Below are 14,094 nucleotides of genomic sequence, written 5' to 3' on the forward strand. Positions count from 1 at the left end.
GAATGAGTTTTAATATTACGATTCGCCTGTCTCCTATGTCTTAACCGTACATTACCTCCAAGCCTGTAGAGGGAGCTCCATAATGGGTGTTTTGAGAAGTTACCGGTACATAGTATTGCTTTAGCCACTTAACATTGAGGTAGAATTAATTTAAACATAAAATTGTGTCTGTACGGAACAGACAAGTTCGCAAATAACCAATTTTGTGTCTTTAGGCACTTTGTTACCAGCAGCCTGTCATAAAGACACAGTTTGTTCCCATTATTCTAGGAAAAACTTTGAGTATAACACAGTATGACAGACAAAATTAATCTTGCATCAAGAAGGTGATTCCCAAAGACTGAAGACTTGGCATATCACAGCATGGTGTGCATTGTTTTCTTGAAATATTGAGAAAACTGGGCAAGTGGAGGGCAAAAGTAGTAGCCCTAAAATATATATGCAGTACATATATGTATGTATGTATGTTGAACCTAAGAGATGCATATGATACTTCAGGTGATCCATCAACTGTTCATTTAAGCATCACAGAAAAGGTCTCCATGGAAGGGTGGCTGTCAAGAAGCCATTCTTAACGAAGGGAAACTCCCTGAAAAGGCCTCATGTGGTGTGCTAAATGACACAAGAAGTGGACTGAAAATCAGTGGCAACAGGTCTTATGGAGGGATGAAACCCTCCCAAAGCCCGGACCTCAACATTATTGAAGCAGTGTTTGATCAACTTTTCAGAGAACGGAACAAAAGGCAGCCAACATCCAAAGAAGAGCTTTGGAATGTCTCTCAATTCAATTCAAAAATTCAATTCAAATTCAAATTCAATTCAATTCAATTCAAAAATACTTTATTTATCACAGAGGGAAATTAAATGTTGATGTAGCTCAATTAAATCAAAGAGTTATTATAGATGCTGATGGCTGTGGGCAGGAAAGATTTCCTGTAGCGGTCCGTTTTGCATCCAAACTGAAGAAGCCTTTGACTGAAGAGACTCTGTTTTCTGATAACAGTCTCATGGAGAGGATGTTCAGGGTTGTCCATAATTCTCTTGATTTTATGCAAAATCCTTCTTTGCATTATTGTCTCCAGAGGTTCCACAGTCGTCCCCAGAACAGAACCAGCCTTCCTTATCAGGTTGTTGAGTCTTTTTAGGTCCCTGGTTCTGATGCTGCTGCCCCAACAGATGACGCAAGAGGAAATGACGCTCTCAACAACAAACTTGTAGAAGATCTGCAACATCTTGTTGCAAACCTTGAAGGACCTTAGCTTCCTCAAGAAGTACAGTCTGCTCTGTCCTTTCTTGTAGATTGCTTCACTGTTATGTCTCCAGTCCAGTCTGTTGTCCACATGAACACCAAGGTATTTATATTCCTCAACCACCTCCACTTCTTCTCCCATGATGGAAACAGGGTTTGATCTGACCTTGTTTCTCCTGAAATCTACAATCATCTCCTTTGTTTTGTTAACATTCAAGATGAGATGATTGTTCCCACACCATGCCACAAAGCGGTCCACCAGCTCTCTGTACTCAGCTTCTTGTCCATCTCTGATACACCCGACAACTGCAGAGTCATCTGAATATTTCTGTAGATGACAGGAGTCTGACTTGTACTGGAAGTCTGAAGTGTACAGAGTGAAAAGGAATGGTGAGAGTACAGTCCCCTGTGGTGCTCCTGTGCTGCTGATCACCTGGTTAGACACACAATTCTTCAGTCTGACAAACTGTGGTCTGTTTGTCAGGTAGTCATTAATCCAGGTGATTGTTGAGGCCTCCACCTGAGTCTTCTGGAGTTTCAGACTAAGCAGATCAGGCTGGATTGTGTTAAACGCACTGGAGAAATCAAAGAACATGATCCTCACAGTGCTGCCTGCTTTATCCAGATGACAGTGGGTTTGTTGAAGCAGGTGTATGATAGCATCTTCAACTCCAACTCCATGGCGATAAGCAAACTGCAGGGGGTCCTGATATGTGCTGGTTTGCTTACACAAGTGGGTCAACAGGAGTCTCTCCAGGACCTTCATGATGTGGGATGTCAGTGCAACAGGTCTGTAGTCATTGATATCTGAAGGGTGAGTTTTCTTTGGTACCGGAACCAGACAGGATGTCTTCCACAACAGTGGTACCTTCTCTTGGGTCAAGCTAAGGTTGAAAAGGTGTTGCAGAATCCCACAGAGCTGCTCTGCACAGGCCTTCAGGACTCGGGGGCTGACACCATCTGGACCTGCAGCCTTGTTCCGGTTCAGTCTTTCCAACTGCCTCTTCACCTGACTTCTAGAAACAGAAAAGTGGGAGGGGGAGGCAAAGGGGACAGCAGCATCTCCTGATTGGGTTGATGACAAACTAGTGGAAGCAGAAGAATCCATGACTGAGGTGGAGGTGGAGATGTTACAGGAAAGCTGTGGGTCAGAGGAGGATGGGATGTCTCTTTGGCTGGGAACAGGATGGGAGGATGGTGAGCTTGTTCCTGAACTGAACCTGTTGAAGAGTGTGTTCAGCTCATTTGCTCTGTCCAGACTTCCATCCATCCGATCCTCCCTCTGCTTGAGGCCTGTGATCTTCTTCATTCCTGACCACACATCTCTGATATTGTTCCTCTGCAGTTTACTCTCAAGCTTCTTTCTATACACCTCCTTGCTCTCTCTGATCTTGACTTTGAGCTGCTTCTGTATACTCCTCAGTAACTCCCTGTCTCGCTCCCTAAAGGCTCTTTTTTTCCTGTTCAATAGTTCCTTTAGCTCACTGGTGATCCAGGGTTTGTTATTAGCGAAGCATCTCACTGTTCTGGTGGGGATGGTGTTGTCCACACAGAAGTTTATATAGTCAGCCACACACTCAGTCATGACATTAATGTCCTCTCCATGTGGCTTACAAAGAGAAATCCAATCGGTTGCATCAAAACAACCCTATAAGGCTTCTTCAGCTTCCTCTGACCACTTTCTAATAGTCCTTTTTGTGACAGGTAGTCTCTGGACAAGGGGTTTATATGCTGAACAGAGAAAAACAAGGTTGTGATCTGATTTACCCAGGGGAGGTCTTGATTTGGAAATGTATGAATCCTTGACATTTGTGTAAAACAAATCCAATGTCTTGTTTTCTCTGGTAGAGCAGCTGACAAACTGTTGAAAAGTTGGCAGTGTAGCAGAGAGTGAGGCATGATTAAAATCACCAGATATTGCCACAAAAGAATTGGGGTGTTGAGTCTGTATCTTAGCAACAACGGAACTGATGACATCACATGCAGTGTCGGCAACAGCTGAGGGTGGAATGTAAACAGCCACCAAAACAACACTGGTGAACTCTCTTGGCAAATAATATGGACGAAAACTTACTGCCAATAGTTCAATGTCAGGACTGCAGATACGACTCTTCACAGTAACATGTCCTGGGTGACACCATCTGTTGTTGACAAGCACTGCCAATCCACCCCCTTTCCTTTTCCTGCTACTCTTTATATCTCGATCTGCTCGTACAGTCAGGAAGCCCGGCAGAGAGACGCTGGAGTCGGGTATATGATCCTGTAGCCATGTCTCAGTAAAACACATAATGCTACATTCCCGATATTCTTGCTGAGTCCTTATTAAGGCTAAAAGTTCATCCAACTTGTTAGCTAACGATCTTACATTTCCCATGATGCAGGATGGCAGAGATGGTTTGAACTTCTTCTTTCTTTCTCTCCTCTTTGCTCCTGCTCTGCATCCACGACGCCTCCTTTTCAATTCCAGTGGGATTTCTGGCTTCAGTTGTCGAATTATTTCTGCTTTTCCAATGTTATTCAGCTGCTCCCTGTTGTAAACCACCTTCTTGCTATGGTGATGCATCATGGCAAAAGAGTAAAATATACAAAAGTATTGGGAAAAATTAATCCAGCTGCACAGCATCCAAGGTAGGAAGGAACAGTTGTCCAAAAAATGCAATTTCTTCCAAGAAATAACAGGAATGAAATTTAGAAAAAAAGAAAAATCTCAATGTGAGGTACAGAGCTACTCCAACATGCTGCCACCCTAAGCAGCGCACTCTAGAACAAGAAGAAAACTATTCCTGAAGACTACTTAAAGAAATGACAGAAAGCTTGTCTAAGAGGGTTCAGGCTGTGTTGAGGAATAAAGGTTCTCAGACCAAACATTGACTTTCAAGTTTGTTATAAATGTTCAAACTCTGTTTTTGCCTTAAATACTGTAAGAAAACACCAACGACCAGCCTCTATGATTACCGCCCTATAGCACTGACACCCATCATCACTAAGGGCCCTGGAACGGCTGGTCCTCACACACATTCAAGCTTACCTCCCCCCCTCCTTTGACCCCTATCAGTTTGCCTACAGGGTAAACCGATCCACTGAGGATGCCATAGCTATCGCTCTTCACACCACGCTGAACCACCTGGAACACCGAGAGAGCTACGTCAGGATGCTCTTCATAGACTTCAGCTCAGCATTTAATACCATCATCCCTGACATCCTGGATAGCAAGCTGTCTGACCTCGGACTTCCCCCACTCACCCGCAGCTGGATAAAGGCCTTCCTCACGAACCGGGCCCAAACAGTTCAACTTGGTCCCTACCTCTCCTCCACCCGAACACTCAGTACGGGCTCCCCACAGGGGTGTGTGCTGAGCCCCCTCCTCTACAACCTCTACACCTCCGACTGCAGACCGGCCCACAGCAGCAACACAATCGTGAAGTTTGCTGATGACACGACTGTAGTGGGGCTGTGTGGGTCAGCCTACAGAGAGGAAATTGTGCAGCTGTCTAGCTGGTGTGCAGCAAACAACCTGGCTCTGAACACCACAAAGACTAAGGAGATCATCCTAGACTTCAGGAAGCACAGAGCAGATCCGCCTCCCCTCACCATCAAGGGCAACGCAATGGAGAGAGTGCGCACCTTCACCTTCCTGGGCACCACCATCTCTGCTGACCTGTCCTGGTCCGCCAACACCAAGGCTGTCGTCAAGACGGCTCAACAGCGTCTGCACTTTCTGAGAGTGCCCAGGAAGAACAGCATCAACCAGAAGCTGCTGCTAACCTTCCACCCTTCCTCTATCGAAAGCATCCTGACCTACTGCACCTCGGTGTGGTTCTCCCTTTGCACCGGGGCAGACCGGTTGAAGCTCCAGAGAGTGATAAAGACAGCGCAGAGGATCGTGGGCTGCCCCCTTCCTTCCATTAATGACATGTACACATCTCGCTACCTCAGCAGAGCGCAGAACATTATCAAAGACATCACCCATCCCACCCACCACCTGTTTGACTTGCTTCCCTCTGGCAGACGCTACAGGTGCACCAGAGCCAAGACAAACAGACTCAAGAACAGTTTCTTTCCAAAAGTCATCACCATCCTGAACGCACACATGCACCAGCGCCCCCAACATGCAAAACCTCATGTGCAATAACCTCACCCTCACAGAACCCCCTGTGCCATAATCTTTTGTGCAATAATGTGTAAGAAAGTATTTTTCAATTTGTATTTCATTTTATATCGTGGTTTTATTTCTTATTTATATTAGGACCAGCATCTCGTGGAGCCCCCTGTAATTTCGTTGTGTACAGTTTCTCTGTTGCATAATGACAATAAAGCTTTCTATTCTATTCTATCTACCATATGTTTTCGCGGATTTTTCTATGAATTGCTGAACCTATTTCCTGTTTCCCTGGAATTGTTTACAGAAATAAAGGGTGACTCGAACTGTTTGCAGAGTGCAGTATTTAGTTATCTTTCTAATGCATATGTATATATTTTTTTTATTCAGACATCTTGTGGCCTCAGTCCAACTTTGCTTTCTTTTCCAGAGACATAGAAAACCATGTGGCACAAACCATCTTATGTGACAATAATAAAATCAAGCAATTTATACGTTTTACAATACATTTTATTTTTTGATATGCATATAAATATATTTGATATATATATACATACATACATAATCTGTCGTTACAAAGACATTTGCTTACATATCACTGATATTCCTGAGTGTTTTTAGCTTGAGGCCTGGTGTCTGCACTTATAAAGAGCTTCAAACATCAGATTATGAGTTTCCAAAGCAATCGTACCTTGACATGCATACTCATTGACGTACAACAGTGCCAAGTACCACCGAAGAAACACATCATAAAAGCAGTCAGTAACAACCAGGGCTTTCATAATGTCTCAATTAAAATGCATTAATCGTCAGACTGGGAAAATAACCAGTAGAAAAGGGTTGAACGTTATAAATGTTGTAGTTTATAGCAAACATAAGTTTAAAAAAGATGCCACTGGAAAAATGGATAACTACATGTCAGCACCACATGTCAGAAGAAAGAACCCAGAAGAGGTACAAATATAAATTAACACAACAAGTGCTGGGAATGGGGTTTAACGAACCGTTGAGAACTTTCTAAATGGAAATACGTGAATGAAAAGCATGAACTTATATAATTACAGCATCATGAGTATGTGCAAAATGCCAACATCGACCTCGAAAGTTTTGAAAAAGGAAAATATATACCATACATATACAATTTCTTGAAAGTCTGTACAAATAACAGTGCGTACCACAAACTGTGACACAGCAAAATAATAAGCTCTATTGTTACTGACAGTGAAGCCTACTACATGTAAGAAAAATGCATTTTATGTAAATATATTTGTACTCTGCCAGCAGATGGCAATCTGAAAATATATATTATCTTATTTACAAGAACTGCCTTTTTTTTTCATTAGAAAAAACTGCAAATAACTGCGTCGGACCACATTGCTGACAACTTCATGCCACTATGTGAAACAAATATGTAACAGTGATTCTCAAAATGAACGGCAAAGAGTGCTGTCGAGTTATCTGCGAAACCAAGAAATAACTATATAAATTCACATTCAAGATGTACATTCTGTTGTTAGACATTCAAAATGAAAGCATGAACTACAGTCTTTGAAACATCAAAGAGCTTACTTTAAGTAATGTGCATCATTTACAAGCACATAGTAGGCAAACAGATATTAACATTTTCCTTTGAGTTTTGGAAAAATAAACTCTTTCCGTGAAAGACGAACTCCAACGTCAACGGCAGGTCTGCGGCGGGCTCAAGAGGCATTCACCAGGCCTGTGACCATGTTGCTGGGAGACCTGCGATACTGAGCCTTGGTGTTAGTGACCGCGCCGTGCTTCTGTCGGAGATGAAGCCGAAGCTGACTCTTGTGCCTGAAGTGAAGGTCACATTTTTCACACTAAATATAAGGACAAAGAGAAAAAAAAATGGTTAACAGGGCCTTTAGAATACCACTCTGGACTTATAACTATTGATATATAGATCACATGGGGGGAAGGGATTACTCTCCTTTTAGACAAGAGACACGGATAAGGAGAGGAGACTAAGTAGGAAGCTTACATGATAAGGCTTTTCTCCAGTGTGAATGCGCATGTGGCTCTTGAGTGTCTGAAGGTGGCGGAAGTGTGTTCCACAGATCTCACATGGGTAGGGTTTCTCTCCTGTGTGGATCAGCACGTGTGCACGGAGGTGGGCCACCTGGAGGAAAATGGAAAAAAAACATTAACTACGTTCAAATACAACAGTTTTTTTTTCTTTTAAAGATTTCTTCCTCCTTCTTACTTGGACAAATCGGGAGCCGCATGTCTCACACTTGTATGGCTTTTCTCCGGAGTGTATACGGGTATGGGTCTTGAGGTTGGCTGGTCGATTGAACTGAGCACCGCAAATGTTGCAGTGGTATGGCTTTGCACCTGGAAGTAAACAGAAGAAGGTTGAGCAATCAATAATTTAGCCACATCTTCTAGCTCCACTTGCTGGTGCTTTGAACAGCTGAGCAGACTTACCGGTATGAACAGTCTTGTGGCTGGCCAGGTTGCCCTTGTAACGGAAAGCTGCCTGACAGCAGTCACACTTATATGGCTTGTCACTGTGGATCTGAACCATGTGCTCTTTTAGGGTATCTTCGTCCGTGAACTTGGAGTCGCACCCGTTGCAGAAGTAATTATTTTCTTCAGGGCGAGGTAAGGAAATGAAATAATGTGAATTTACTATATTGTAAAATCTTAACATAAGCAGATAGTATGGATCTTGGGGAGGCCACTTACCACAGCTGGAGGAGGAATAATCTGTGTGTAGCTTTGAAGTGTCGTCCCTGCTGTATGAGTCAGGTGAAAGGTGACCGGCTTCCATACACTGAGGGCTTTCACACCTGCAGGAGGAGCATCTGTGAGGGCTACACTCGGGAGGAAAACCATACAGTTCATTCATTCAGGTAAGCTTTTATCTCATTGACAAATGAACAATTTGTGCTAATTTATTATTAGTAATGCCAGTAATTTGTAGTTTTACCTGATGCTGCCGCAGGTGTGGACACTGTGAGGCAAAGGTGTTTCCTCCTTGTGCTCGCTGGCTCCTTCCTCTGACTGGAGCTCATTGTGTGCATCTGCTGCCTCACTCCTGGAGGGGCTCAGTGAGGGGGACGACGCTCCGACATCAGCGCTGTCTCCCTGTACATCCTTTCCATTCTCACCAGGGGTTTGGTTCATCACAATAAACTTGTACTTCTTCCAGTTGCGGGCCCTGGTGTCTTCGGAGCAGTCTGTGAGCTGTTTGTGGCTCATGCTTGCATTTATGCTGCTGCTGGACTCGGTGGGTGAGTTTGGCTGGCAGTCAGATCTGAGTGGGCTTTGAGGACTACAAATGACACCTTTGCTGTAGCCTGGGGATAATCTCAAACAGCTGGTTTGTGGGTGATGAAAGTTTTCTTCCATGGGAGCAGCAGGGCCTTGAAAACTTCCATGGGCTACCAGCGGTCGGATGATAGTGGAGGGGAAAGGGGAGTGGGATAGGACAGAGTGTGATATGCTGGTTGAGGACTCAAGATGAGCTATGCTGGGCAAGCATCTGATCTTAAGAGAACCTTCTCGCTTCCCAGAAGGGACACAGCGGTCGCCATAGACATGATAGGAGCCGGAGGTGTTGATCCCCCTGAAAACATTGGGGATAAAACCCCTGCACTCCTCCACAGGGGAAATGCTTGATGAGTGGTTATTTCTAAAGTCTGGCTCTTTCTCTTCAGCAGGCCTTGAAGCAGAGATTTCATCAGCCAAATTTACTGAGTTGTTCTGTACCTCTTTGATATGCATGTCCATGGGCTGATTCCTGTAGAAACAAAGTCAAATTCAAGTCAGATTGGCTTAGTTTTTACAGAGACTATTGTGTCAGTCTCTTTGCTATTACGTTCTCTATTTTTCTTTACCTGGACTTGATGAACCTGTGACATGTGTCAGCTACATGTTCCATCTGGAGGTACAGGGCTGTATTCAGGGTGGCCAAGACCACACTGTCATTAAGGTTCAGGCAGGAGGTGTACATGAAGTCCAACAGGAGAGAGAAACATTTGGGGTCCACTTTGGGGTCCAAGCTGATGGCACTAAGGTTCGCGTTCTCAGGTTGCATGAACACGGAATAGAAGAAGCCACTGTTGAAATGCGAGAAAGATAGAAACAAAGATGATTATCATAGACAAATAAGATTTCACAATCATCGAACAGTCTTATTTAGAAAGCTGCAAATGAAAAGCAAAATTATTCTAATCTTCTTAAGGCAATAGAGTCTTAAATAAATTCATGTACCTGAACTTTTAACAAATATCATGATAATTAATACCTGCAGGCCACTAGGATGGCCCTGTGAGCATGAAACTGCTGTCCATCCAAATGTATGGCAACATCAGTTAGGAGGTTCCTGCTGCGCAGGCGGTTAAAGTTGAGCAGGACGTCGCCTGCATGGCGTGTGAACTGAATGCAGCCATCCGCAGTCATGGCCATGCTGTCGCAATCTGTGCAGGAAAAATATAGAGATGTCATCTTCAATGACATACTCAAGAAATCGTCTAAGGCAGTGTACATACTCACACAAAAATAAGCTGAATGAAAACAATGAATCAGTTTTAGTTACATTAATTCAACATTTATTGATGACATATACAGTAAATATACAGGAACTATAGCACTACAGTTAGTGCTGTGGACAATATGTAGGACTGTGAATGCCTAGCATTTTTAACTCGTGTCACTTTATGTGTACTCAACATCACTGTACATCACTTTATGTTATTCCTGATACTTCTTTTTGCTTTTTATTGATGTATGCTTTTGATCGATGTAAGTGCTGCTGAGTCCACCAATTCCTTCGGGCTCAGTAAAGTATCTGCCTGTCTGTCATCTATTAATCTAAACAGCCCTAAAAAACAAAAATTCCAGCCAAATTGCCCTCCAAGACAAGAATAACTAAACTAAATGATTAATAAGGAATTGCAAGTACTTATATAGAACATTATTTTAAAAAAAAAAACCTACACAGTTTACATGTCATCAGTCATACTACTGACAAATACAACCACCAGCCTCAAGGGTTTTAAATCAAAATATTGAAACAAACAAGTGTTTTGACGGTGTTTAAACAGAAGGTGGCGCCACTGCACAGGATAAGGAAGGCGGAAGCTCATCAACCTTTCACAGGCTTGCCTTTGATCTATCTTATTGAGACTTAATGACGGTGTAGTACACAGGATTGTAACCTTACATTCTGAAAACACTCACTTGATCAGTGGACCTACATCTGCATAACCTACAAGCTTCAATGCCATTTTTGAGGCGTTAAACAAATAAATATCACAGGTAGAAGAGTCTTTCTAAACATGCAAAGAAAATAAACCCAAAGTTGGAAACTTAATTACGGGTTTTAAAAGATCTGAACAGCGCTGTGTCGTCTTCCCCCAGCAGTTGTACACACAGAGTGCACAAAAACAAGACCCAAGTGTCTGCTGGCAGCCTGCAGTTTGTAAGCGTGTTTGACATTGAGCACATTCCGTCCTGCCTGCTCAGATTAACTTGCCAGTACACCGAGAGGTTTCCTGTTTCCCCATAAAAATGGAAGTCTTCTTGTTTATCCCATTAACATTTGCTTCCCTCTTGCTTAACCAATCGCTTGAGTTATTTATAAACCTGGAAATATTAGATTATACGTAGACGGCATGATTTGCAGGATGTGATTTCAATGAGTTCTTGCTGTATCTTGGGCTGCGAGTTAAGCCACAGCGCAGGCAAGCACAAGTCCTGTCAAGTTAACAAACACTATCAAAGCTGTCTAAGCACTGTCCTCGAATTTAAATGTGTATGTTTTTTTTTAAGTGTTTACAATCATTATTGCGACCAAAACAGACCGTAAAAAATCGACGTTGAACCGTTTGGTCAAATTAAAAAGGTCCATACGAGAAATAAGCAGAGGACATTTGCCGTGACTGAACCAGACAAGCAGATCCTGTTGCGCCACCACTGAACGTCGCATGGCCTCAAACTTGTGAAATGGTGTATCAGCTTAAACGGCTAAAGTAAATGATAGACTTACACTGAGCTACAGCTAATAACAGCTGACTACACTAAAGATTAACGTCGCAAAAACAGCAGAATGTACTCAAACGAAAGCTTTAAGGATCGATTTGATGTACAACTGTAAAATCCACAAGGTCTAAAACACCCAAACAGTACTTCAGGGTCAAATACAGTCAAAGGCAATGCGGCTGTCAAAATTAAACACCATGGTTCAAACATAGCAGTTGACTCTTAGGTAAAGAGTTCACAAAATATTCGAAATATAAGGAAATAATGTAGCCCAGAAGCAGCCGGAGCCGATATGTGGCCATCTGTAACTTTACAACACATCTGACCTAATGATGAGAAAATTGGAAAAAGAAAAAAAAAGTCACCTTGTAAAAGTTTCCTCGAAACTCTGTGCATCACCAGTTCTGAGAATCCAGTTCTAAGAAACACAGCAGCTCAATTCTCGGAATTTCAACAGAAGACCGTACCATCTGCTCCACTGCGGGGGAGCTGCTCAACGCCATTTTCTTCTCCCCGCCGCAGCGCCCTCAGTTTTAAGAAGCATGAAATGTAAATACTCTCTAAATATCTATATAAAAACACATTTGTAAGTTTAGTATGAGATATATGAAAAATTAAGCGTGCAACTTGTATTCCTTAAGAGTCAACTAATCTCCCCACGTAGTGGATGGGTCCAAGTGCAAGGTCAGCTGACCAAGTTATAAATACTGTGGGGAAAGGACTGCGTGTTGACTTAAAGTAGCCCAGAGTCTGATTAAAATAGTTCAAAAGTCAGCCTCTTCGACTTTAAGAATGAACAACGTGATGTCGCCCAGTTTGTATCATGTTTTGTTTTTCACATTACCCCGCCAAACGTTTGCGTCATGCCCTGAATTCCATTTTGCTCGCTTTAAATAACTGCATCTCTTACGCTCATTTCCTAGTTTCTCCTTCGAGCAGGAGCTACACACTATATATTTACACCAATAAAAAGGAAGTATTGAGCAGTCGGTTGAATTTAATCTTGATAGATGCAAGTTTTAAGTCGGAAAATTTTGTAATTCTGATGTGTTTAATGTCAGAAAACTCTTAACAGGTATTTTACTTTTGTGTGTGTGTGTGTGTGTGTGTGTGTGTGTGTGGTCATCAACTTACACCAACATGTTCTATTTTAATGTCACGCATGTGCAGTGGAAAGCAATGTGTTTGCATGCGTGTAAACTCAGGTAAAAACTCCAAAAGGGCTATTTGCAGCTGTTTGTATCTCCATCACTTTTTGTCATACCACTCGCACACAGGTGTATTTCACACACCTAAATACAGAAATAGAAAAATAAAATGAAAAAGTCCTGAGTATTCATTGAGCTCTTTGTGTGCTTTTTTTGTTCATTGTGGTGCTTAACAAGAAGTTCCCGACTAGGACCTGAATCAAGACCTTGCTGCGAGTTAGTGATAAGTAAAAATATGATGATAATTTTGAACAGTCTGTTACCCAGATATGTGTTTCCTTTCCTTATCACTTGTTGCTGATTATCTAGAATCTGTTGAACATGTAGCATAGTAATACCTCAATATTATATAGTATATTTGCTGCTGTTTTTGTCCTTTAAGTAAAGTGACATGTCACTTAGCTTATTAGTTCCACATTAAGTGCTGAAGAATTTGAGTCTGTTATGTAAAGAGTTATTTAATCCAATCTGGTCATATGTTGAAAACATGAGCAGCTCATTAAAATGTTAAACTAAATGATGTGCAGGGGTTTTATTTAGCTGGGGGCTCAAATGAGACTATTGTGTGAATGCTGTTTAAAGCATTTCAACAATTTTTATATCAAAAATTTCCGCTCGTTCAGAAAATGGTGGTTATATTTTTTGGTGTTTTTAACTTTTAATTTTTTTTTTTAAATCTTCAGCTTTTGCACACATTTTCCAATCACTGAAATGAATGGAAAAAGCTTGAAATCCTTCTATAACTTTCAGCTCTTTCAAACCTAACCACGTCAGCATACTTTCAGCAAGATACACCATGTAAAGTTTTTAACCAGTCACTGTTTTGAACACTCTTCACCACTCGCACACCCTTCAGCTTCTTCATGTGCTTTAATTCAGCTTCAAATCCTTCCACTAATGCCTTTCAACCCTTGAACTTTTTTCGGTTAATATTTTAGCCTTCAACCAATTTGATCAACTCTTCAGCTTCTTGATCTGCTTCCAGTGCTTTTATTCCTTTAACTACAGCCTTTCAGCCTTCAAATAACTTTAGCTAAAACCTCAGCATCTGGTTTTCAGCTATTTTTGTCAACACTTTAGCTTCTTCAGCATCTTCAAGTAAATTAATTTAGCTTATTAGCATTCACATTTTTTTTAGTCATGATTGCAGTTGTGCTTTACAGTGAATTACTTTTTAAGATGGAAAACAATGTTGGCCTCAAAATTAAATTACCATTGGGCTGAAAAAAATTACACATCGTCATTAACATAGTGAACAAAATCATTCAATATAATATATATAATGTTGAGTTACATCAGACACAAGTAACTTTACAGATTGTATAGGAGGAAAAAAACATAATATTTATATACATTGTCGAAAAGATCGACTCAGGCTGAATCTTTTTTTCTTGAAATAATGGTGTTGTGCATCTCAGCAGATCTAAATTGCATCAGTACAGGTGGCTATGGCAACAAAGCAGTCTATTTCTAGTTAATGTTTTCACCAATAATGTTTTTCCGCTGTGGTTATCTTTAGTGGCCCA

The 14,094-nt window shown here is 41.7% G+C and overlaps 1 protein-coding gene across 2 annotated transcripts; it reads right to left on the reverse strand.

Moving 5' to 3' along the window:
* Positions 1-5,849: 5,849 nt before the first annotated feature.
* On the reverse strand, positions 5,850-11,774 carry bcl6ab (BCL6A transcription repressor b). 2 transcript variants are annotated; one of them, XM_075484029.1, is made up of 9 exons: positions 11,726-11,774; positions 9,625-9,796; positions 9,215-9,436; positions 8,305-9,117; positions 8,061-8,164; positions 7,800-7,964; positions 7,576-7,706; positions 7,354-7,491; positions 5,850-7,192 (listed from the first exon to the last, which is right to left on the reverse strand). In XM_075484029.1, exons 1-9 carry the CDS (start codon positions 11,754-11,756, stop codon positions 7,049-7,051), a joined length of 1,920 nt encoding a protein of 639 aa, XP_075340144.1. In that variant the 5' UTR covers positions 11,757-11,774; the 3' UTR covers positions 5,850-7,048. The 2 variants fall into 2 exon arrangements, with proteins under 2 accessions (XP_075340144.1, XP_075340143.1); XM_075484028.1 differs by having other exon boundaries at positions 8,061-8,188.
* Between the last annotated feature and the right edge of the window lie 2,320 nt (positions 11,775-14,094).

Source organism: Odontesthes bonariensis, chromosome 14 (assembly GCF_027942865.1).
Source record: "Odontesthes bonariensis isolate fOdoBon6 chromosome 14, fOdoBon6.hap1, whole genome shotgun sequence".
NCBI classification, from domain to species: domain Eukaryota; kingdom Metazoa; phylum Chordata; class Actinopteri; order Atheriniformes; family Atherinopsidae; genus Odontesthes; species Odontesthes bonariensis.

Coding starts and splice junctions, on each gene's coding strand:
- bcl6ab (XM_075484028.1), bottom strand. CDS start 11,756: ATGCACAGAGTTTCGAGGAAACTTTTACAAG. Junction 9,118..9,214: donor CACAGGTTCATCAAGTCCAG/GTAAAGAAAAAT, acceptor TTGTTTCTACAG/GAATCAGCCCATGGACATGC. Junction 7,193..7,353: donor CTGGAGAAAAGCCTTATCAT/GTAAGCTTCCTA, acceptor CCTTATATTTAG/TGTGAAAAATGTGACCTTCA.